The 25,686-nt window shown below is 44.0% G+C and overlaps 1 protein-coding gene across 2 annotated transcripts in view; it reads right to left on the bottom strand.

Annotated features, from left to right (window-relative positions):
* TPCN1 (two pore segment channel 1) overlaps positions 1–25,686 on the bottom strand; it is a 44,564-nt gene that overhangs the window by 4,430 nt on the left and 14,448 nt on the right. For both annotated transcript variants that reach the window (XM_087705659.1, XM_087705660.1), the window contains exons 7-24: positions 23,972–24,006; positions 21,724–21,782; positions 20,545–20,644; positions 20,260–20,376; positions 18,222–18,346; positions 16,884–16,932; positions 15,535–15,598; positions 14,909–14,953; positions 14,339–14,395; positions 13,604–13,654; positions 11,087–11,159; positions 10,867–10,974; positions 9,636–9,707; positions 6,472–6,561; positions 5,784–5,899; positions 3,580–3,626; positions 2,117–2,185; positions 160–244 (exon numbers count right to left, since the gene is read on the bottom strand). In XM_087705659.1, coding sequence (XP_087561785.1) covers positions 160–244; positions 2,117–2,185; positions 3,580–3,626; positions 5,784–5,899; positions 6,472–6,561; positions 9,636–9,707; positions 10,867–10,974; positions 11,087–11,159; positions 13,604–13,654; positions 14,339–14,395; positions 14,909–14,953; positions 15,535–15,598; positions 16,884–16,932; positions 18,222–18,346; positions 20,260–20,376; positions 20,545–20,644; positions 21,724–21,782; positions 23,972–24,006 — 1,362 coding nt within the window. The remainder of the gene's footprint in view (positions 1–159; positions 245–2,116; positions 2,186–3,579; positions 3,627–5,783; positions 5,900–6,471; positions 6,562–9,635; positions 9,708–10,866; positions 10,975–11,086; positions 11,160–13,603; positions 13,655–14,338; positions 14,396–14,908; positions 14,954–15,534; positions 15,599–16,883; positions 16,933–18,221; positions 18,347–20,259; positions 20,377–20,544; positions 20,645–21,723; positions 21,783–23,971; positions 24,007–25,686) is intronic.

The following is a 25,686-nucleotide window of genomic DNA, read 5'->3' as shown; positions in this document are numbered from 1 at the left end:
GAATTCTTTCACAACAGCTTCTTTCTTTTTTTCTAGAAGAAAATCGTTCCAGTTATTCCCTTGATTCTTGTTCCTTGATTCTCATCTAAGCCTACCAGGGAGGAAGACGGGTAGGAAGAAGTCCTGCGATATAGCCGAGAGCAAATATCTCCCACGCACCTTCTGAATCCTGATTCTTGCGGGCATAATTCATGCGGAAAACAAACGCTTCCAGTATAAAAGCGACTATGATTGTCATCACCACCTTGGGAGGGGAAGAAAAAAATATATGGTAACATCTGGGTCTCTTGACTTTTGATGGCCAAACTGTTACGATGCTTTCGATTCTGGTTTTATCTAAATTTAATGTATTTATCGCCTATATTGTATTATTTGTATATCTTAAACACACACACACACACACACACACACTGCTGGTGTTTTATTCAAATTATAATTGTGCTCCTATGTACAATGAATTTTATTAATGTGGCCTATCAGTGAGTTGCATGACTTCTGTAGATGCCGTATGCTAAATAAATACCCCGTTTCCCTGAAAATAAGACCTCCCCGGATAATAAGCCCAATCGGGACTTTTGTACGCATGTGCTAAAATAAGCCCTCCCCTGAAAATATTGCAACACAGCAGCAGCCATGAGGTGACCACGCTCGCCGCCTCCTGGACCTCAAAAATAGTAAGACCTCCCCGAAAATAAGGCCAAGCGTTTATTTCGGGGATCAAAATGAAATAAGACCCTGTCTTATTTTCAGGGAAACATGGGAGAATAGAATAGAACATAGAATAGAATAGAAAATTGAATAAATAGGATAGAATGGAATAGTATAGAATAGAATAGAAAAGAAAATATAGGATAGAATAGAAAACAGAATAGAATAGAATAGAATGTAGACTAGAATAGAAAATAGAATAAATAGGATAGAATAGTATAGTATAGAATAGAATAGAAAATATAGGATAGAATAGAAAACAGAATAGAATAGAACATAGAATAGAACAGAAAACAGAATAGAATAGAATGGAATAGAATAGAACATAGAATAGAAAATAGAATAAATAGTATAGAATAGAATAGTATAGAATAGAATAGAAAAGAAAATATAGGGTAGAATAGAAAACAGAATAGAAAACAGAATAGAACAGAACATAGAATAGAAAATAGAATAAATAGGATAGAATAGAATAGTATAGAATAGAATAGAAAATATAGGATAGAATAGAAAACAGAATAGAAAACAGAATAGAACAAAACATAGAATAGAAAATAGAATAAATAGGATAGAATAGAATAGAATAGAAAATATAGGGTAGAATAGAAAACAGAATAGAACAGAACAGAGAATAGAATAGAAAATAGAATAAATAGAATAGAAAATATAGGGTAGAATAGAAAACAGAACAGAGAATAGAATAGAAAATAGAATAAATAGGATAGAATAGAATAGAATAGAATAGAAAATATAGGATAGAATAGAAAACAGAATAGAATAGAACATAGAATAGAATAGAAAACAGAATAGAAAACAGAATAGAATAGAACATAGAATAGAACAGAAAACAGAATAGAATAGAATGGAATAGAATAGAACATAGAATAGAAAATAGAATAAATAGTATAGAATAGAATAGTATAGAATAGAATAGAAAAGAAAATATAGGGTAGAATAGAAAACAGAATAGAATAGTATAGTATAAAATGGAAAATATAGAATTAGAAGAGAAGAGTTGGAAGGGACCTGGGAGGTCTTCTAGTCCAACCCCCTGCTCAGGGAGGAAGCCCTATCCCATTTCAGACAAACGGTTGCCCGATCTCTTCTCTAAATTAATAAATTCCACTGAAAAGTTGGGTGTATTTTAGGATGTACAGGAAGCTTCCTCAATTATCTTTTATTCCCCCCTATCTGCATTGCTCTTGGAACTTTTCCCCTTTTTATCTTTTTCTTAACTTTTCTTCATCTCTTCCCACCTTTTATCTCTTACTCCCCGTAGACGTTTCCAATAAAAACATACCAAACGAAACCGAAAGGGGGAGGGGAAAAATCAAATCAAAAGGACGTGGCGGCAACCGTCCTCCGAACCGGCCTCCAGGGATGGAAGGATCTGCTTTGATCTACTCACCATGGTGACGATGTAGAAAATCATGAAATATAGGCGGCTCAAATGAGAAGTCTCCGAGGTCACCCCTTCCTAAAAAACAACAACAGGAAAATGAGATCTTTACGTGGTTGGGAACCACCACGGGCCACTCCCAATTTATAAAAATGCTACTTAAAAAATGCTTTAAAAAGTTTTTTTTTAAAAAAGTTGGCCACACCCACCCAGTCACATGATCCCACCACCAAGCCACGCCCGCAGCCACACCCACCCAGTCATATCATCCCACCACCAAGCCACGCCCACAGCCACACCCACCCAGATGATCCCACCACCAAGCCACGCCCACACCCACCCAGTCATATGATCCCACCAAGCCACGCGCACACCCACCCAGTCATATGATCCCACCACCAAGCCACGCCCACCCAGTCATATAATCCCACCACCAAGCCACGCCCACAGCCACACCCACCCAGTCACATGCCACCACAAAGCGACGCCCACAGTCACACCCACCCAGTCACATGATCCCACCACAAAGCGACGCCCACAGTCACACCCACCCAGTCATATGATCCCACCACCAAGCCACGCCCACAGCCACATGATCCCACCACCAAGCCACGCCCACACCCACCCAGTCATATGATCCCACCACCAAGCCACGCCCACAGAACCGGTAGGGGAAAAATTTGAATTTCACCACTGATCTATCGTACCTATTCTCTCTCCCCACATCTCTCTCTTTCCCTCCCCCCTCCCCTAGGTTGAGGAGCGCTTCAAACTCCACTTTCTTAGCTGTTGTGGCCCAACAGGAGCCATTGGGAGCTACCGTTTATGTTCCCTTTCCCCTTTGAGTTGTTCGCCGCCCTGAGTCCCCCCTGGAGAAGGGCGGCATACAAATAAACCAAATACTAATACTAATACCGATGGACTCCGATAGCGAGGAATCCTATGAGTCTGCTATGGAAAATGTGGAGGACCCTGGGCAGGGTTCAGACTCAGAGCAGGGACCAGAGAGGCTGGTTGGGCCACCAGGAGGCGCCTGAGGCATGGAGCAGTGGGGAAGATTTGTCCCTGACGCCAGGCAACGGAGGGCAGAGAAACGGAGGCAGCAGTTATGGAGACAGCCTCATAAAAGATAATCAAGCCCAGGTGGTTGTGGCTTGGCCCCTCCCAAGAGAGTATATAAGAAGAGACTTTGGGAGGAGTCCTTTTGCAGGACACAACCATTTGTAACAATCTGGAGAAGCTCTTGTTTGTATTGTATCTCTTGTCTGTGGGAGTCTGGTTGCTGCCAAGTAAAGTAAAATAAAGGAAAGGAAAGGAAAGGTGTTCTAACCATTACTCTTATTTGCCAGTACTTTCTTTGGCTTATTCATTGCAATATTGTGGAACCAAAAGAGCCCAAAAGATGGTGGCATTTAAGCCACAACACGCGATAATAGCTCCATCACATAAGGGGGGTGTTTCTGTAGACTTACCATGACGATGTACCAATCGTTCACTACCGTCAACTCAAAGAGAGTCACTGCATTAAAAAAAAAAAGGGGGGGGGGAGGTGAAAAGATAACAAACAGGAAACAATTCAAGGACCCTTGAATGAAGCTCATTCAGAAACCTCAACTGGTAGTAAAAGAGCTGTGGTGGCGCAGTGGTTAGAATGCAGCATTGCAGGCTGATTCTGCTGACTGCCAGCAGTTCGATCCTGACCGGCAGCAGATTGACTCCATCCTTCTGAAGTGGGTAAAATGAGGACCCAGATTGTTGGGGGCAAGAGGCTGACTCTGTAAACTGCTTAGAAAGAGCTTCAAAGTAGTATATAAGTCTAAGCACTATTCCTTCCTTTCTTCCTCCCTCCCTTCTTTCCTTCCTTCTTCCCTTCCCTTGCCCTCCCCTTCCTTCCTTCCTACCTACCTAGTGGTTAGATTGCAGTATTGCAGGCTAACTCTGCTCACTGCCAGGAGTTTGATCCTGACTGGCTCAAGGTTGACTCAGCTTTCCGTCCTTCCAAGGTGGGTAAAAGGAGGACCCAGATAGTTGGGGGCAAAAGGCTGACTCTGTAAACTGCTTAGAGAGGGCTATAAAGCACTGTGAATCGGTATATAAGTCTGCTATTCCTTCCTTCCCTTCCCCATCCATCCATCCATCCATCCATCCATCCATCCATCCATCCATCCATCCATCCATCCATCCATCCATGGTGCACAGTGGTTAGAATGCAGTATTGACTCAGCCTTCCATCCTTCTGAGGTCAGTAAAAGGAGGACCCAGATTGTTGGGGGTCAAGAGGCTGATTCTGTAAACCGCTTGGAGAGGGCTGTTAAAGCACTGTGAAGTGGTATATAAGTCTAAATGCTAGTCCTTCCTTCCTTCCTTCCTTCCTTCCTTCCTTCCTTCCTTCCTTCCTTCCTTCCTACCTACCTACCTACCTACCTACCTACCTACCTACCTACCTACCTACCTACCTACCTACCTACCTACCGGTTAGAATGCAGTATTGCAAGCTAACTCTGTTCACTGCCAAGAGTCTGATCCTGACTGGCTCAAGGTTGACTCAGCCTTCCATCCTTTCGAGGTGGGTAAAATAAGGACCCAGATTGTTGGGGGCAAGAGGCTGACTCTGTAAACCGCTTAGAGAGGGCTATAAAAGCACTGTGAAGCGGTATAGAAGTCTAAGTGCTATTCCTTCCTTCCTTCCTTCCTTCCTTCCTTCCTTCCTTCCTTCCTTCCTTCCTTCCTCCCTCCCTCCCTTCCCTATCCATCCATCCATCCATCCATCCATCCATCCATCCATCCATCCATCCATCCATCCATGGTGCACAGTGGTTAGAATGCAGTATTGACTCAGCCTTCCGTCCTTCCGAAGTGGGTAAAATGAGGACCCAGATTGTTGGGGGCAAAAGGCTGACTCTGTAAACCGCTTAGAGAGGGCTATAAAAGCACTGTGAAGCAGTATATAAGTCTGTGCTATTCCTTCCTTCCTTCCTTCCTTCCTTCCTTCCTTCCTTCCTTCCTTCCTTCCTTCCTTCCTTCCCTTCCCTTCCCTTCCCTTCCCTTCCCTTCCCTATCCATCCATCCATCCATCCATCCATGGTGCACAGTGGTTAGAATGCAGTATTGACTCAGCCTTCTGTCCTTCCGAGGTGGGTAAAATGAGGACCCAGATTGTTGGGGGCAAAAGGCTGACTCTGTAAACCGCTTAGAGAGGGCTATAAAAGCACTGTGAAGCGGTAAAAAAAGTCTAAGTGCTATTCCCTCCTTCCTTCCTTCCTTCCTTCCTTCCTTCCTTCCTTCCTTCCTTCCTTCCTCCTTTCCCTTCCCTATCCATCCATCCATCCATCCATGGTGCACAGTGGTTAGAATGCAGTATTGATTCAGCCTTCCGTCCTTCCGAGGTGGGTCAAATGAGGACCCAGACTGTTGGGGGGGCAAAAGGCTGACTCTGTAAACCGCTTAGAGAGGGCTGGGAAGCACCGTGAAGCGTTATATAAGTCTAAACACTATTGCTATTGTAATAGATTCTTGGCATGGTAAGCCTCCCCATGTCACAGACTGAGAATGGGCAGCTGTATAGAAACAGAACAAACAAACAAACAAACAACACACACACAAACATTCCTTTCCTGCAGACCCCTGAGTTAAATGTTTGAAAAGGAGGGAGGGAGACGGTAGCTGGAGCGCTTACCGAAACTGTTCAAAATGTTGTCGAAGTTGTTGAGATAGTAATAGCCTTGGTCCACCACCGTCTTGTTCCCGATGGTGCGGTTGACCCAACGAAAGGCATCAGCCACCGTGCTGGTGCTGGATGAAAACATACAAATACAAATACAATAGCAGAGTTGGAAAGGGACCTTGGAGGTCTTCTAGTCCAACCCCCTCTCCTAGGCAGGAAATCCTACACCACTTCAGACAAACGGGCCATTTTTCGGCCATCTTTCTGCCCTCCCCAGCCCCCAGGAGCACTCTACAAGCCTCCTAAAGGCTATGCACGGCCATTTTGGTGAAGGAGGCGGAGTTTCGGGAGGCAAAAAATGCTGGATTCAGTGTATAAGATGCACCCAGATTTTCAGCCTCTTTTTTGGGGGGGAAAAGTGCATCTTATATTCCGAAAAATACGGTAGGTAATATCACTGATGATGTTACCTAGTTTGGTAATGAAACGTCTGCAAGAAAACCACCAAGCTCAGAGAGTACCAAGGACAGCAGACCACAAGATGTTGTTGAAAAACCAGTTCCCATCATCCCTGGCTGAGATTTTTTTAAAAAGTTAGGAGCTAAAACAATTCAGTTTTAATATAGCAAACTGCACTGATTTATGGGCCAACGGAATCTGTGCCTATGTTTTCAGAGAGAAGGAAGGTGGAGATACTTACTTACAACAGTTTGGGTAGAGTTTTCCAGAGAAGAATTCCATGCCAATAATGGCAAAGCAGTAGTAGAAGATGAGTAAAGTTAGGCCGAGGCTAGAAGAGAAAGGAGAGGGTTAGGAAAAGCGCCATTCAACAAGGTGGCTTTTTCACAGAATAACAAGAGTTGGAAGGGACCTTGGAGGACTTCTAGTCCAATTCCCTCCTCAAGCAGGAGAGCCTATACCAGTGTTGGTGAATCTTTTCAAGTGCGGAAAACACGGCTATCATGTCACCTCTAGTATGTACGTAGGTATATAGCATACTGTGTTTCGCTAAAAATAGTGCTTATTTTGTAATGCCCAAAAATATAAGACTAGGAAAACATCTTGTGGTGTGTGTGTGTGTGTGTGTTATGAGCCAAGGTGGCGCAGTGGTTAGAGCGCAGTACTGCAGCCACTTCAGCTGACTGTTAGCTGCAGTTTGGCGGTTCAAATCTCACCGGCTCAAGGTTGACTCAGCCTTCCATCCTTCCGAGGTGGGTGAAATGAGGACCCAGACAGTGAGGGCGATATGCTGACTCTGTAAACCGCTTAGAGAGGGCTGAAAGCCCTATGAAGCGGTAGATAAGTCTAACTGCTATTGCTATTGCTATTTCTTTCATTTCCTTCTTTCCTTCATTCTTTCATTTCTTTCTTTCTTTCATTCTTTCATTTTTCTTTCCTTCATTCTTTCATTTCTTTCCTTCATTCTTTCATTTCCTTCTTTCTTTCCTTCATTTTTTTCATTCTTTCCTTTCTTTCTTTCTGCGCCGAAGTGGCACAGTGGTTAGAGTGCAGAACTGCAGGCCGCTTCAGCTGACTGTTAGCTGCAGTTTGGCGGTTCAAATCTCACCGGCTCAAGGTTGACTCAGCCTTCCATCCTTCCGAGGTGGGTGAAATGAGGACCCAGACTGTGGGGGCGATATGCTGACTCTGTAAACCGCTTAGAGAGGGCTGAAAGCCCTATGAAGCGGTAGATAAGTCTAACTGCTATTGCTACTGCTATTGCTATTCCTTTCATTTCCTTCTTTCCTTCATTCTTTCATTTCTTTCTTTCATTCTTTCATTTTTCTTTCCTTCATTCTTTCATTTCTTTCCTTCATTCTTTCATTTCCTTCTTTCTTTCCTTCATTTTTTCATTTCTTCATTCTTTCCTTTCCTTTCTTTCTTTCTTTCTTTCTTTCTGCGCCGAAGTGGCGCAGTGGTTAGGGTGCAGTACTGCAGGCCACTTCAGCTGACTGTTAGCTGCAGTTTGGCGGTTCAAATCTCACCGGCTCAAGGTTGACTCAGCCTTCCATCCTTCTGAGGTGGGTGAAATGAGCACCCAGACTGTGGGGGCGATATGCTGACTCTGTAAACCGCTTAGAGAGGGCTGAAAGCCCTATGAAGCGGTATATAAGTCTAACTGCTATTGCTATTGCTATTATGTATTTGCACACTTTTGAGAGCAGCCAATAGAATTTCATTTTTAATGTATGCCGGATGTCCAAAGAAAACATTGACAATATTGGTTTTCTTATCTATCTTATCTATCTTATCTTAGTCCTTATCTTCATTAGATTAAATAGTCCCACTTTCTGCAACCATTCAACAACCATTTTTTTTTGTTCTTGGTTCCTCTTCCCTTCCTATTTTTTTCTCATGTTCTTGAAATAAGTGTTTAGTTTAACAGATTAACCGAGTTGGACGGGACCTTATAGGGCATCTAGTCTAACCCCCCACTCAAGCAGGAGACCCTCTACCCTTCTGGACAAATAGCTTCCAGCGATGGGAGGACTGGGTGGCAGAATAATGAGAATAAGGGATTTCTATTCCTGCAACTTTAGAAGGTGATTAGGAAAATATTAGAATGTGCAGAAATGAATAGGCCAACACCAGCAATTAAGAAGGAACAAACTGATTATTCTATGATATGGGAAGCATTTTACTGATGGAGAATAAAAAAGGAAATTGAAAATAAAGGAAGAAGACAAGAAGAATAGAAAGTACATTAAGATAGAGATAAGACTAAAATGGCAACTGATAACATGAGTATGATGAGAAATAATCATGTTTAATATTATTGCATTTTTATTAGAAGATACGTTAAGAAGGAAATGGAAGAGTTAGTCATGGTATAATTGTTCAATGTATATAATTTGTGGAAGGATGTTGCAGAGAAATATTTGTACCTAGACGAAACACTGCTTAAGGAGAGATAAAATGTTTATATATATATATGTATGTATGTGTGTGCGTTTATATATATGTATGTATGTGTGTGCGTGTATATATATGTATGTATGTATGTATGTCTATATATATATATATATTAGATTTTTACAACCCCTGGTAAGCCCCAATTATGGGAGGAAGCTAATTGCTTCCATCATCTGTCATTCGGCTCGTCACAAGAGTCCATCACGACAGAAACCCAATATTTTTACTGTTGCCTTTGTTATATTTGTGTTTTGTAAGCACAAATTAAAAAAAACAAAAAACAAAACATATATATATATATATATATATATATATATATATATATATATATATATATATATATATATATATATATATATATATATATATATATATATATATATATAGTTAGTCCCTTTATTTATTTATCAGCACAAATACAACATACATACATACATTACATACATGTATATGTGGGGTTTTTTTTAAAATTTGTGCTGATAAATAAATAAAGGGAGACTAGTATAGATCTATTTCAAGCTATTTAGCTCTCATCAGCTAGCCATACCCTTAATGGAATTCGAACCTGGGTAAGGGTATGGCTAGCTGATGAGAGCTAAATAGCTTGAAATAGATCTATACTAGTCTCCCTTTATTTATTTATCAGCACAAATTTAAAAAAAAACACAAATATAACAAAAAGGCAACAGTAAAAATATTGGGTTTCTGTCGTGATAGACTCTTGTGACGAGCCGATTGACAGAGAATGGAAGCAATTAGCTTCCTCCCATAATTGGGGCATACCAGGGGTTGTGACTTTATATATATTGTGCTGATAAATAAATAAATATATATATATATATAATGGAAAATAAATAAAAAACTTTTACAATTTTTAAAAAACTTTTTAAAGATATGTAGACTTCAATTCCCCAGCAACCAATCCAGGCAGGAATCTTTCATTCTCTGTACCTGGCCATCCTAGGAAGAAGCTCAAACATCGTATCCAAGACATTCCGGTAACGTTTCTTCAATTTAAACAGCCTGCAATAAGGGAAAGGGAAAAAAAATGTGTGAGTTGCCTAGAGCAATCTTTTCCAATCTCAGCAACTTGAAGATATATGGACTTCCAAAGAACTTTAATCGGCATGTTTTAAGATGGGGGGGCGTTTACTCCCAGATTTCCCCCAGGAAGCATGATTTAAGACATGTAGACTTCAACCCTGAGAAGCAGGAATAGGAAGCTGTTGTATCATAACAGGAGGAGGGGGAGGAGATGGAGAAGAAGAGGAGGAGGAGAGGAGATGGAGGAGGAGAGAAAGAGGAGAAGGGGAAGAGGAGATGGAGTTGGGGAAGGAGATGTAGGAGGAAAGGAAGAGGAGAAGGGGGAGATGGAGAAGAAGAGAAGAAGGAGATGGAGAAGGAGAGGAAGAAGAGAAGGAGATGGAGAAGGAGAAGGAGAAGAAGAGGAGGAGGAGATGGAGGAGAAGAGGAAGAAGAGAAGGGGAGAAGATGGAGAAGAAGAGGAGGAGATGGAGAAGAGGAGGAGAGGGAGGAGGAGGGGAGGACGAGATGGAGTTGGGGAAGGGAAGGAGATGGAGGAGGAAAGGAAGAGCAGAAGGAGTGGAGGAGATGGAGAAGAAGAGGAGAAGGAGATGGAGAAGGAGAAGAGGAGGAGATGGAGGAGAAGAGGAAGAAGAGAAAGGGAGAAGATGGAGAAGAAGAAAATGAGGAGATGAAGAGAAGAAGAAGAGATAGAGGAGGAGGAAGAGGAGGAGCTGGGAGGAGAGGAGGAGGAGGGGATGGAGGAGGAGGAGATGGAGAAGAAGAGGAGGAGATGGAGGAGAGGAAGAGGAGGAGGAGGACATGGAGTTGGGGAAGGAAAGGAGATGGAAGAGGAAAGGAAGAGGAGAAGAGGAGAAGGAGATGGAGAAGGAGAGAAGGAGATGGAGAAGAGGAAGAAGAGAAGGGGAGAAGATGGAGAAGAAGAGGAGATGAAGAGGAGAAGAGATAGAGGAGGAGGAGAGGAGGAGGACGGGGGGAGGAGGAGGAGATGGAGAAGAAAAAAGAGAAGGAGAAGGAGGAGGTCTTTCTTGCAACCAGGGGTCAAGAACAAGGGATTCTGGGACTTGTAGTTTCTCCATAGCTAGAAGACACCCCGCCCCCAATTCTACAGGTAATCTGACCCATCCTGTATCTTCACCTCAGCAACTGCAGAGGCCGCAGCACAACAATGAAGTAGAAAGGCTCCATATCGAACGCCAGTGCCAGGAGACCCAAAAACGCAAACAAGGTGACGGCAAAATCAAAACTGGGGGGAAAAAGCAGAGAGAGAGAGAGAAATGGATTTTCTAGCTGGCAGCCGCAAACGGCGTCCCTACAAGCCCCCCAACGCCAAGTCTCTTAAATGGGGAGATACTTACAGATTCCACCCAGAAGAGAGGTACTCCTTCGGTCCCAGGCCGGTGACTTTCAGCAGCACCTCAACCCCATAGACTGCCAACACAGAAGGGGAAGTGCCGTGATTGTGGCTTTTAAACACCGTACGGCGTTGTCCAATAACTGTACGGCTTTCCTTTGACAACTTATCTTTTCTCCTCTCTCTTTTTAACTTCTTTTATGGTTCATTTTTTGTCAAGGTGCGGAGGATTTAATAGCTGCCAGTGGATGAAAGGTTGTAAGCTGTAATCTGTAAACTGATGCAATGCAAGGCTGATGCCATGAGGCTCATCCATTGCATCTATGGTATAACCCAGGGGTGGGTTCCGGACGGTACGCCCCAGTACGAGCGTACCGGGAGCAGCAGCCACCGTACCGGAATGGTGCTTTGGAGGGCCCACCTGCCCGCTCGTGTTCCTAACCTGTATTTGAGCCAATGTTGCCATTTGCGCACACAGACGCAGCGTACAGCAGGTGCACGATGCTCCAGCAACTGGAGCATCGCAGGGCGGTGGGTGCGCATGCATGTGCAACACGCGTGCACATAGTGGATGCCCGGCCCCGTCGCAGCGTTCCAGTTGCAACGGGATCCGGAACCCACCACTGGTATAACCCTTTAAAGACTCTGATTGGAGGTCCACCTAAGTCTATATATGTGACCACAGATAGATAGATTATCTATCTATCTATCTATCTATCTATCTATCTATCTATCTATCTATCTATCTATCTATCTATCTATCTATCATCTATCAATCTATCTATCTATCATCTATCTATCTATCTATCTATCTATCTATCTATCTATCTATCTATCAATCATCTAATCTATCTATCTATCTATCTATCTATCTATCTCTATCTATCTATCTATCTATCTATCTATCTATCTATCTATCTATCTATCTATCTATCTACCTACCTACCTACCTACCTACCTACCTACCTACCTACCTACCTACCTACCTACCTACCTACCTACCTACCTACCACCACTGGTATAACCCTTTAAAGACTCTGATTGGAGGTCCACCTAAGTCTATATATGTGACCACAGATATATATCTATATATCTATATATCTATATCTATATCTGTCTGTCTGTCTGTCTGTGATCACTAGAGGGCGTTTCTCTCTTCTCAGCGTGTATGCAGTTCTCTCCTTGTGTCTGTAGTGAATGGTAAGGGAATTTATCTCCTGCATGTATATGTCTGTATATAGTTTGTATATACCGTATTTTTCGGAATATAAGACGCACCAGAGTATAAGACGCAGCAAAGTTTTGAAGAGAAAAATTTTTTAAAAAAGTTTTTGCACTCTGCAACCCCCCCCCCCCAAATGGCCCGTTTTTCACGGAAACGGGCCTGGTTTTTTTTCCTTCAAAAACAGGGCATGAATAGCCCTTAGGAGGCTTGTAGAGTGCTCCTGGGGGGTGCCCCCCCCAAAAAACCAAGCAGAAAATGGTCCGGTTTTTGTGAAAAAAAGGGCATGGATAGCCTTTAGGAAGCTTATAGAGTACAGCTGGGAGTTGTGGGGGCAAAAAAACCGGGCCGTTTTTTGCTCATTGCCGCCCCCAGCCACAAGGAGCTCTCTGAAAGCCTCCTAAAAGCTATGCATAGCCATTTTGGTGAAGGGGGCAAAGTTTCAGGAGGCATAAAATGCTATATTTAGTGTATAAGATGCACCCAGATTTTCAGCCTCTTTTTTGAGGGAAAAAGGCGCGTCTTATATTCCGAAAACTACGGTAAACCACTGTTAATTGTCTTAAGGCCCTGTGTGCTGTTATTGCTCTTGGGTTTATCGCATAATACTTAGTCACGCTGCCAAAACTCTGACAAATTTTACAAACGTATTTATCAGAGGTGGGTTAGTCCTGGTTTTACTACTGATTCGTATCACGCGAGCAGCTCAATGTAAATTGTCCTTTGCGCATGCGCAGAAAAATTCACAGTAAAACTGAACACACACAAGTGCTACAAAACAACATGCTGACAACGGCAGTGGTGACCGGGGAACTGATTCAGGGGCGTGGCCAACCTCAGTTGCTGCCGGTTCTGCGACCCAGGCCAAAATATCACTAACGGTTCGCCTGAACTGGGCCGAACGGGGAGCAACCTATCTCTGATATTTATGTATCTGTCACAGAGTATTATATTTTTTTCTATTAGTACCCCAGTGTTTTGTCGTCGTAACCCCTTGCAGGGTGGAGTCGGGGCAACTGAATGCAGTGTTGACTGGCCAGATGCCTTTCCTGTTGCCAATGCAGAGTTTTGTTCGGCAGATATATTCTCATTGTGCCCAGAGAGAGAAAGAACATCCTCTACCTAGGATTGAACCCACAGCCTCTTGATCGTGAGGTCCACCTCTAGGCCACCACACCACTCTGTCCCCCAATGTCTTGTACTCAATTTATTCTTTTCCTCCAAGGTGTCAACCTTTTTATTCTCTCAAGGTGCCTCCAGACGCCTTCTGTGGGAAACCAAAATTGCTAAAGAACTTACTTGTGAGGAACATGATGTAACTCCAGGGGACGTCGCGAGAAAAGATTCCATCTGGGGGGAAAAAACACCGCAGTGTTCTGAGCCAGGCTTCCTTAGAAAGCAAGAAGCAAAACCCCTTTTATTTACACGACTGTGAATTCCTTCCATTCACAGTCAGCAAGGCTTGGCAAACAGTCTTTCCGAGGAATGTTTATCCACACGAACCTTATCTCGTCTGGAGATCTGCCAAATAACTAATTTCCAAGCACAGGACAAGGCAATACTTGGCACTTAACTCTTATAATCACAAACAGAACTTTCCACTCTTGAAATGACCGAAGGAACGAATTGTTTACTGCAAAAGCCCCCTCCCCATTCGCTCCACTTTTGTGTCCTATGGGAGTGGCCAATCACCTCCAAGGTGTGGCTTTACTCCCAAGTCGACCCTGCTTTTTTAGTTGCTCTTGTCTTCTGGCAGCTCTGTGCATGCGCACACTGGGAACAGGCTCCAGCTGTTCCTGCTGTCTAGCTCCCTCTCTGCCTCCGACGCAGAGCCCTCGTCTGAGCTTCCCCCAGCCCCCAGGACTGGCCCATGTTCCTCCCCAACCTCCTGTCTGACTGTCTGACTCTGCTGCCAACTCTGCTGGCTGCCGGCAGGCCGCAACCAGCAGAAAGTTTCAGGGAATGGCTGAAACCACGTCAGAAGGAAGGGAAGGTGGCCTCAATCAGCAGACATTCAATTACGTTGTGTCGTACCTCGTAACATGAAGGTTTCCACCAGAATCCAGAGACCATTGACAGCCACCAGAACATCTGCAAGACACAACAGAAGATGACAGCCTTTTCAAACAAGGCCCTCTGTGGCACAAACATCGTTGGCGAGATGGACCTGTGGAGGACTCCACAACCTTTGGGTCAATGGTCCTTCAACAACCTCGGCCGAGCCGAGGTGGCGCAGTGGTTAGAGAGCAGTACTGCAGGCTACTTCAGCTGACTGCTAGTTTGGCAGTTCGGCTGTTCAAATCTCACCGGCTCAGGGTTGACTCAGCCTTCCATCCTTCCGAGGTGGGTAAAATGAGGACCCGGATTGTTGGGGGCAATATGCTGACTCTGTAAACCGCTTAGAGAGGGCTGAAAGCCCTATGAAGCGGTATATAAGTCTAACTGCTATTGCTAACAATGCTTACTCTCCTCCTCCAGTATTTCACCCTCTTTTTGGGGGGAGAAAAAGGTGCGTCTTATACTCTGAAAAATACTGTAATACGCTGCGTAAATCTAACCCTCACCCTCACCCACCACCCCCAAACAGAGTGGAGACTTACTTACACATGCCATATTGGAAAGCCCGAGAATTCACTAATATGTTAATACCTGTTGAAAGGAAGGAGAGAGAAGGAAAAACAATTAAATGCTTTAAAAAAAAAAAAAACACCTTCTTGCTGGTTTCTTTGAAATACCCCAGACAGGTATTTTCTCCCTTTTTCCTCACAGACAAGAATTGGTTGCCTTATTCTCCAAAGCCCCTGAAGGCAGGACAAGAAGCAATGGGTGGAAACTAATCAAGGAGAGAAGCAACTTAGAACTGAGAAGAAATTTCCTGACAGTGAGGACAATTAACCAGCGGAACAGAAGTTGCCTCCAGAAGTTGTGAATGCCTTAACACTGGAAGTTTTTAAGGAGATGTTGGATAGCCATTTGTCTGAAGTGGTGTAGGGTTTCCTGCCTAGGCAGGGGGTTGGACTAGAAGACCTCCAAGGTCCCTTCCAGCCCTATGATTCTATGTTCTATAGCAGTGTTTCTCAACCTTGGCAACTTGAAGATGTCCGGACTTCAACTCCCAGAATTCCCCAGCCAGCATTCGCTGGCTGGGGAGTTCTGGGAGTTGAAGTCCGGACATCTTCAAGTTGCCAAGGTTGAGAAACACTGTTCTATAGAAATGCAGAGTTTTTCACCTTTAAAAATAAGGAAAGCTGTCCCCGGAAGATCATCAAACCAATGTTCTCGGTTCCTCTTGGCCTGGGGGAAAAAAGAAAGGAAGCCACAGTCAGCATTGGTTCATTTTCATGACTGGGCTAGAGGATCTTTGAGATCCCTTTTCCCTCCCGGATTCATTCATTCATTCTCTTTCCTTCTTCCTCCCTCCCTCCATTCCCTCCTCTCTTCCTTCCTTCCTTTCCTCCCCCCCTCCTTCCTCTCTCCCTCCCTCCCTCATTTCCTTCATTCCTCCCTCCCTCTTTCCCTTTCCTTTCTTCCTCTCTCCCACCCCTTCCTTTTCTTTCCTTCTTCCTTCCCTCCTCTCTTCCTGGTTTCTTCCCTCCTTTCCTTCCATTATTTCTTCCTTCGTTCCTCCCTTCCTCTCCTTCCTTCCCTCTTTCCTTTCTTCCTCTCTTCCACCCCTTCCTTTCCTTCTTCCTCCCCACCTTCCTCTCTCTCCTTCCTTCCCTTATGTCTTCCTTCGTTCCTCCCTCCCTCTCCTTCCTTCCCTCTCCCCTCCTCTCCTTCCTTATTTCTTCCTTCGTTCCTCCCTCCTTCCTTGCCTCTTTTCTTATCTTCCCTCCCTCCCTCTCGCTTTCCTTTCTTCCTCTCTCACACCCCTTCCTTTCTTTCTTCCTCCCTTCCTCTCTTCCTCATTCCTTCCCCCTTTCCTCCCTCCCTCCCCTCCTTATTTCTTCCTTCGTTCCTCTCTCCCTCTCCTTCCTTCTCTTTTCTTATCTTCCCTCCCTCCCTCTCGCTTTCCTTTCTTCCTCTCTCACACCCCTTCCTTTCCTTCTTCCTCCCTTCCTCCCTTCCTCATTCCTTCCCCCCTTTCCTCCCTCCCTCCCCTTATTTCTTCCTTCGTTCCTCCCTCCCTCTCCTTCCTTCCCTCTTTTCTTATCTTCCCTCCCTCCCTCTCGCTTTCCTTTCTTCCTCTCTCACAACCCTTCCTTTCCTTCTTCCTCCCTTCCTTCCTCTCTTCCTCATTCCTTCCCCCCTTTCCTCCCTCCCTCCCCTCCTTCCTTATTTCTTCCTTCATTCCTCCCTCCCTCTCCTTCCTTCCCCCTTCCCTCCTCTCCTTCCTTATTTCTTCTTTCGTTCCTCCCTCCCTCTCCTTCCTTCCCTCTTTTCTTATCTTCATTCCCTCCCTTTCTTCCTTTTTCATCTCCAATCCATTCCTTTCTTCCACCCACTCATCCATAAATCTCCTCAGCGTTTGTTCTTCACAGTGTGTCCCTTTGGTTCTTCCTCATTCTAGGGTCTCGCCTCCCATCCATCACCCCCTAAACCAAAGACACCCCAAACAACCCCCAACTTGACAGCTTACCTTCCATTTCAAACCAGCCACTTCGTAGAAACTGTACATATCTTTCAAACTGAAACAGACAAAGGTGTGTAATTGTGTATGTGTGCATGCGAGCATTCCATTCTCCGGCTCAAACACGTCTTCAGATTTTGACAATTGGATTCCCAACCCCCAAGAATTCAAGGATGAAGGGCCCCGTCCCAGATTTAAAATAAAAAGTCTGAGCAAAAGTTTGCAACGCCCGTGTCATGCCGACTCGGCTAAGGGAGAGCTAAAAATAAGGACTGTTGCATGGCTAGTGTTGCTGGTGAGAGCTTGCAAAAAACGGGAAGCAAATCTTGAAGCCAAGATTTTCTTCCTTTTCTAAGAATATTTCACTGCTAGGAAAAAAATAAAGGTTCCCCTCGCACATATGTACTAGTCGTTCCTGACTCTAGGGGGCGGTGCTCATCGCCGTTTCAAAGCCAAACAGCCAGCGCTGTCCGAAGACGTCTCCGTGGTCATGTGGCCGGCATGACTCAACGCCGAAGGCGCACGGAACGCTGTTCCCTTCCCACCAAAGGTGGTTCCTGTTTTTCTACTTGCATTTTTTACGTGCTTCCGAACTGCTAGGTTGGCAGAAGCTGGGGCAAGTCACGGGAGCTCCCTCCGTTACGCGACGCTAGGGTTCGTGCCAAGATATCTTCAAGGCCGTTTCCCCCAAGTGTGGAATGTTACAAACCAAAACCCCTCGGAGTTCCCAAAGCATCCCAGCGGCATCTCATTGGCTGGGTTTGGACTGGTTATGGAGGGAGGGATGAGACCAAAAGAAATAGCTTTGCACAGGCTTGACTGTCTTGTCAAATTTCTTAAAGATGCCCTAATTGAATCATAATTATCGAGTCAAGTTCTTAATACAAAATCAGTGCTGCATTAGGCAATATCTGTTCACAGTCAAGCCTGTGCTTTGTTTGATTTAGTTCTGAACTTTACCCCTGTTACAATCACGTTACCCTATAGATGCACCCCTCCGAAACCAGCTGCAGTAATCTGAGATCCGACTCCAGTATGCGACAGTATGCGCGGAATGCACTCCCACTCATTGTGTCCCCGTGACAACACGGAGAGTTGACATTTGTCTTGTTGGGTGGGGAAACGCAGATCCCATCTGACTTCCAGCCTCTCAATAAAAGTACCTTTCATGTCAACCAAACGGGAGTCGAGGGTTTCTCTTCTCTAAGGGATCAGACTAGGGCAGGTCTGACACAAAAGTTTTGAAGTTCTGCAATTTGTTTGGGGAAAAGAAAGTTTCAGATTCTTTCCATCTTCTTCCATGGGGCAGGAAACACACACACAGACACACCCCACGTCTGTCCTTACCTGACCAAAGGGCTGTTGCTTTGACTCAGTGCTTTGAAAGTCAGATAACGGTCTCGGACGCTCATCCGGGGCGCATAGAAGCGCAACAGGCCATCAAACTGCTTGAAAGCGACCCCCGCGGGTCTCTATGGACAAACGAAGGAAGTTACACGGAGGACATACAGCCTCACCCTAGTTTTATCAATTTCTCAAAGTTACAACGGCCCTGAGAAAAGTAAACTTATGACCATTTTTCACACTTACGACCACTGCAGCGTCCCCAATTGGCAATTGACTCACATTTATGATGGTTGCAGTGTTTAGGAGTCATGTGACTCCTTTTTGTTATCTTCTGATGAGCAAAGACTATGGGGAAACCAGATTCACTGAGCAAACTGGGTGACTTACTTAACAACTGGTGTGATTCACTTACCAACTGTGGCCAGAAAGATAATAAAATGGGGCAAAGTTCACTTAGCCGATGTCTCGTTTAGCCACAGAAATGTTGGCCTCAGTTGAGATTGTATGCAGAGGGCTGTTTTTCATACTAACAGAATTGGAAGGGACCTTAGAGGTCTTCTAGTCCAACTCCTTGCTTAAGTGGGGGACTCACTATACCAGTGTTTCTCAACCTTGGCTACTTGAAGATGTCTGGACTTCAACTCCCAGAATTCCCCAGCCAGAGAATGCTGGCTGGGGAATTCTGGGAGTTGAAGTCCAGACATCTTCAAGTGGCCAAGGTTGAGAAACACTGCACTGTACCATTTCGGACAAATGGCTGTTTTCTTGAAAACCTCCAGTGATGGAGCACCAGGGGTGGGTTCCTGCAAGTTCTAACCTCTTCTATAGAAGAGGTTCCACAAATCTACAGTGCCGTTTAGAACCGGTTCCAGCTCCCTCCCCCCACCCGTCCACACATCATCAAGATGGAGATTGAGAGGAGGAATTCTGGGAGTTGAAGTCCACAAGTCTTAAAGCTGTCAAGTTCGAACACCCCTGGGGTTTTTTTCCTAAAGGGTTAGGGGTGCAAGTGTCTTCTAACTTGACAGCTTTAAGACTTGCGTGCTTCAAATGCCAGAGTTTCTGAGCCAACATTTTGGTTGCTAAGTATGAGCGTTGTTAAGTGAGTTTCACCACATTTTACAAGTTGGCCATGCCCATCCAGTCACATGACTGCAAAGCCACTCCCACTCGGTCACATGGCCAGCAAGTCACTCCCACCCTGGTCACATGGCCAGCAAGCCACTCCCACAAAGCAGGCCACACCTACAGAAGAGGTTCTAAAAAATTTTGAAACCCACCACTGTGGAGGATCCACCTTTAGAACATATAATCATAGGGTTAGAAGGGACCTTGGAGGTCTTCTAGTCCAACCTCCTGCTCAGGAAGGATGCACTATACAATCGCAGACGGGTCTCTTCTTAAAAACATCCTGTGTTGAGAGTGTCCACAACTTCTGGAAGCAAGTCATTCCATTGATTATTTATTTATTTATTTATTTACTTATTTATTTATTATTAAAACTTAATTGTCCTCATTATCAGGAAATTCAGGTTGCTTCTCTCCTTGGTTGGTTTCCATCCACGGTTTCTTTTTCTGCCTTTGAAAAATAGCTTGAGACCCTCTTCTTTATGTAAAGGTTCCCCTCGCACATATGTGCTAGTCGTTCCCGACTCTAGGGGGCGGTGCGCATCTCCGTTTCAACGCCGAAGAGCCAGCGCTGTCCGAAAACGCCCCCGTGGTCACGTGGACGGCATGACTCAACGCCGAAGGGGCACGGAACGCTGTTCCCTTGCCACCAAAGGTGATCCCTATTTCTTCTACTTGCATTTTTAACCTGCTTTCGAAACTGCTAGGTTGGCAGAAGCTGGGACAAGTCACGGGAGCTCACTCCGTTACGCGGCACTAGGGATTCGAACCGCCAACCCCCTTTCTGATCGACAAGCTCAGCGTCTTTAGCCCCTGAGCCGCAGCCCCTCAAATACTGGGTTGTCTGCCATCAATTAGTCTCACAGCTCATCATCCCTCCCCAGGTGTGTCCAGGACACCCCCCCCCTACCTGTTTGCTAATCAGCAGGCGGTAGGCGTGCTGGATGGCAGTGCGCTTGTGAAGCAACAGTGATCGGAACTTCATTTTTTCAATGTTACTGAAGGTGTCAAAGACGACAGCCAGGAGCTACGGGAGATTATAAAAAATGAAGAATAATCTCGAACTGCGTTGCAAAGCCAGGTGAGAAGATACGATTTCCCAGGAAGAGGAGTAGAAAGCATAAGCAGCAACAGTGCTGAAGGCCCAGTTTTAAAGCAGGAAGAAAGATGGCCAAAGGACGGAGACGGTACTCACCAAATTCATAATGAAGTACAACTCGATGGAAAGATACACAATGAAAAAGACACAGGACCATGGGTTTCGGGAATAAGAGGGCATCATCACGTCGGGAAAACTGTTCCAAGAGAGAGAGAGAGAGAGATGAAAAGAGAAGCAACTTGGGAGTTAAGGAGAAACTTCCTAACAGCCAGGACAATTAACCGGTGGAACAGCTTACCACCAGAAATTGTGGGTGCTTCACCACTGGAGGTTTTTTTCCAGAAGAGACTGGACAGTCACTTGTCTGGAATGGTCTAGGGTTCCCGGCCTGAGGAGGGGGTTGGACTAGAAGACCTCCAAGGTCCCTTCCAATGATTCTATTCTACTCCATTCCATTCCTAATCTACTCCTATTTCTTTTCTATTTTATTCTATTCTTATTCTATTTTATATACAAAAGTATGCATATACTCACATATATTATGCATTCATGTGATTCTACCTCTCTGTGGGTGCAGGGGGGTTGGGCTAGAAGACCTCCAAGGTCCCTTCTATTCTATTCCATTCTATTCCATTCCATTCCTAAACTACTCCTATTTCTTTTCTATTTCTATTTCATTCTATTCTTATTCTATTTTATGTACAAAAGTATGCATATACCCACATATATTATGCATTCATGTGATTCTACCTCTCTGTGGCTGCAGGGGGGTTGGGCTAGAAGACCTCCAAGGTCCCATCCAATTCTTCTATCCTATCCTATCCTATCCTATTCTATCGTATTCTACTCTACTCTACTCCATTCTATTCCCTTATTCTATTCTATTCTATTCTATTCCATCGTATTCTATTCTACTCTACTCCATTCCATTCCCTTATTCTATTCTATTCTATTCCTAATCTACTCCTATTTCTTTTCTATTTCTATTTTATTCTCTTCTTATTCTATTTTATATACAAAATTATGCATATACCCACATATATTATGCATTCATGTGATTCTACCTCTCTGTGGATGCAGGGGGGTTGGGCTAGAAGATCTCCAAGGTCCCGTCCAACTCTTGTTATTCTGATTCAGGAGGGAGGGCCTTTATCCACCCACTTTCACCTTTTATCCACCTTAATACGCGCTTCAGGAAAAGGAATGTGGCTAGTTTCCCTCTGCCCTCCCACCGCCATCACCTCTAGTGCGGCTCCACAAGAACCCAAGTCTTACTTGGCAGTCGTGAGAAGAACGAAAAGATTCACCAGGCTGTTCTCCAAAGTGTTGAAATACTGCAAAAAAAACCACAAAACACGAGGAAAAAGAATGAAACAGTCGCTTCTAAATTGACAATTTCAGAAGCATTTTGTGGCCTGAAAGGATCTCAAATGCCTCTTCAGTTTAGCAAAAAGAGACAGATAATATTGACTGGACATGCCCCCCCCCCCCATTTTGCTTTTAATTCTTCATTTTTGTTACAGGTAATGAGTGGTGCTGTGGCCTAGAGGAGGAGCTTTCGCCTCACACTCAACAGGCTGTGAGTTCAATCCTAGGTAGAGGCAGATATTTCTCTCTCTGGGCACAATGACAATTTATCTCCCGAACAAAACTCTGTACTGGTGACAGGAAAAGGCATCCGGCCAGTAAGCACTCAGCTATATTCAGTTGCCCAGGATTCCATCCCACAAGGGATTATATGGGGTTATTCAAAGAGGATGATTTTTTTTATACAGGTAATCCTCAACTTACAACTTTAGGGATTGTTCGGGCCTGGAAAAAAAGTAACTTACGATGGTTTTTCACACAAGGTCATAAAATTGGGCCCGACTCATTTCAGCAACCACGTTGCTTAGCAACAGAAATTCTGGTCCCAATGGCAGCCGTAAGAAGACAACGGCCAGCCTTTCTCTACGGCCCCTCATGGCTAATTCTCGTGTTAGGTTTTCCTTGCTTCGGGAAGAACTGGAAACTCCTCGCTGTAACTTTGCGGGCTAAGCATGTCACCGGTTCCTCTTTTGCAAAACAGTGAAGCAAAACGATGCCACTCAGAGTTGGCATTTTAAATCCTGCGCGGGTGACACCTTTCTTTATTTAAAAAGGGGGAAGGAAATGGAGCCAAATTGAGAGCCACAATTGCTTGACCCAACTGTATTTTTCGGAATATAAGACGCACCTTTGCCCCCCCCCCTTAAAAGAGGGTGAAAGTTTGGATGCGTCTTATTTATTTATTTATTTATTTATTTATTAGACTTATATACCGCTTCATAGGGCTTTCAGCCCTCTCTAAGCGGTTTACACTTTTTTTAGCAAATTGAATCAGCAACTTGCCCCCACAGTCTGGGTCCTCATACAAGTCTCTTTTATAAATAAGTCTTTTTTATCTAGAAGAACAATTTTTTTAGAAATTAAAATCTATAAATGCTAACATTTTCATTAAAATGTCATGGTTACAGTTATAACTATTTAACATACCAAAATTATAATCAATTTCCTAATTTCCTAAATTCCTATATTGATTTCCTAAACAAATATACTGTTATCTACCTATCAAACATAGGTATGAGGTTCACTTTATTTTTCAAAATAAATTTCAGGCTAAGAATAAGATGTTAGAGAAGCTCATTGTTGTGAATTGTAAAATCATTAGTCGATTCGACTAATGATTTTTACCAATTCATAACAATGGGCTTTGACCACTGCATAGACATTTTAATTGGTCTCATTCCTTCACCTCAGAGATCTGATCTTATACACTGAATGTAGCCCCACCCACCCACCCTTGCGGTAAATGGGGCTTGCGGAAGCTACAATAGGGCATAGCAATCCCTGTAGCCTGAAACAGCTGATGATCGGGAGGCTTGTCCTTAAACTGAAAGTGAAACTTGCTGTTTGCTCCACCAGGCAAAATGCTGGGAGGCAGAAGCAGCTTTTTTTTTTTTTCTCGTGCTAATCAGGCTGTTTGCTGCAAGGAGGCAAGTCAATAACTATAAATGCCTATAGAAGGTTCAAATTATTAGATTTATTCTTTAAAGACTGCTTTATTGTTGTTCTAGGCAGCTTAACAAAATGAAGAAGATTTTTAAAAATAAATGCTTGAACTGAAGTGGCCCTGTGCTATTTTATCTTCTTTTAAGTAGCAGAGAATAACGTATACTTCCAGAAAGCCACATCAATTTTAACAGCCTCTGGACACGTATAGCCTCAAATGTAACACTACAAACAGTGCATATCATCTGTGCTGTTTGCTCTTTGTTGCAAGGAGGCAAATTTCTGGGAGGCAGAAGCAGATTTTTTCCCTTGTTTTCCTCCCCAAAAGCTAGGCGCGTCTTATACTTCGGGGCGTCTTATACTCCAAAAAATACGATAATTTAGAACTGCATATTTGCTGGAATTCACTGAAACTTCAACAAGTTGTTTAAAGGTTTCCCCTATTAAGATTTGTGGTGTTCCAAAGAACAGTCAAGAGTGCTGGTTTACTTACGGGGTCCAATTTATTGGGAGAGAAGAGATAAAATCCTAGAAGAGAGAAGAACAGAGGAAGATCAAACATCTATAAAGTGTTACTGAAAAAAAGAAAATATTGCAGCTAAGATCACATATGCACAATGCTGAGTAAACCCAGAAACCCTTGCAGGTGACATGATAATTTTAAAAATTCTGGAATGTGCAGAGATGGATAGGTTAACCCTAACAATTAAAGGAAGAGACTATTCTATAACATGGGAACTATTCTATAAATGGTTAAATGACAGATATCGAGGTTACGGGAATGGAATTAGATGAAATATTGTTTACAGGAGAAAGAAAAACAGGTGAGTGAATATTTTTGACGGTTATATAATCGATTCTACAATGGAAGATAATATGTTATAATATGATTGAGGTTATCGCATATTTGTTTATAGATATATGATTATAATGATGATGATGAGGTTTGCATGCACCCTGGACACATTGCTCGACATAGAAAGGAAATGTATGATATAAAGCAATAAAAATATGTTTTTAAAAAAGAATATTTGTAGCTCTGGGTTGAAATTGGGGGCCCTTGGAGGGAAGGAAGATAAGAAAAGAGGGAAGGAAGGAGAGAAAGGGAGGGAGGAACGAAGGAAGAAATAAGGAAAGAGAGGAGGGAAGAGGGAAGGAAGGAGAGGGAGGGAGGAATGAAGGAAGAAATAAGGAAGGAGGGGAGGGAGGGAGGGAGGAAAGAGGGGAAGGAATGAGGAAGAGAGGAAGGAAGGGAGGAAGAAGGAAAGGAAGGGGTATGAGAGAGGAAGAAAGGAAAGCGAGAGGGAGGGAGGGAAGATAAGAAAAGAGGGAAGGAAGGAGAGGGATTATTTTGTACATAACTTCCTCCTGCGTTGGTATTTTCTCATTTTTCCAAATTTTAGCAATTCTAGCTGCCGTTAACACATTTACAATCAAATATTTCAATTCTCTATTGTATGTTTCCGGTATAAAAAGATTTCTGTTTTAAAGACTATATGTTTTTGTATCTCGACCAGTGGTGGGTTTCAAATTTTTTTAGAACCTCTTCTGTAGGTGTGGCCTGCTTTGTGGGAGTGGCTTTCCGGCCATGTGACCGGGTGGGAGTGGCTTTCTGGCCATGTGTCCGGGTGGGAGTGGCTTGCCAGCCATGTGACTGAGTGGGCGTGACCAACTTGTAAAATGTGGTGAAACTCACTTAACAACGCTCTTGCTTAGCAACCAAAATGTTGGCTCAGGAACTCTGGCATTTGAAGCACGCAAGTCTTAAAGCTGTCAAGTTACAAGACCCTTGCACCCCTAACCCTTTAGAAAAAAAAACCCAGGGGTGTTCAAACTTGACAGCTTTAAGACTTGTGGACTTCAACTCCCAGAATTCCTCCTCCAGTCATGGCTCAGGAACTCTGGCATTGAAGCGTGCAAGTCTTAAAGCTGTCAAGTTACAAGACTCTTGCACCACTAACCCTTTAGAAAACAAAACAAAACCCAAGGGTATTCAAAGTTGACAGCTTTAAGACTTGTGTACTTCAACTCCCAGCATTCCTCCTCTCACTCTTCATCTTGATGATGTGCGGACGGGCAGGGGGAGGGAACTGGAACCGGTTCTAAACGGCACTGGAGATTTGTGGAACCTCTTCTAGAGAAGAGGTTAGAACTGGCAGGAACCCACCCCTGATCTCGACACACCTTCTGTCCAGCTCTCTGGACTGC

Source organism: Thamnophis sirtalis, unplaced genomic scaffold (assembly GCF_051295495.1).
Source record: "Thamnophis sirtalis isolate CommonGarterSnake01/CBP01778 unplaced genomic scaffold, rThaSir2_p1.2 scaffold_2, whole genome shotgun sequence".
In the NCBI taxonomy this organism is placed as follows: domain Eukaryota; kingdom Metazoa; phylum Chordata; class Lepidosauria; order Squamata; family Natricidae; genus Thamnophis; species Thamnophis sirtalis.
Note: the sequence above shows the minus strand (reverse complement) of the source record. Positions and strands in the feature narration are given on the sequence as shown.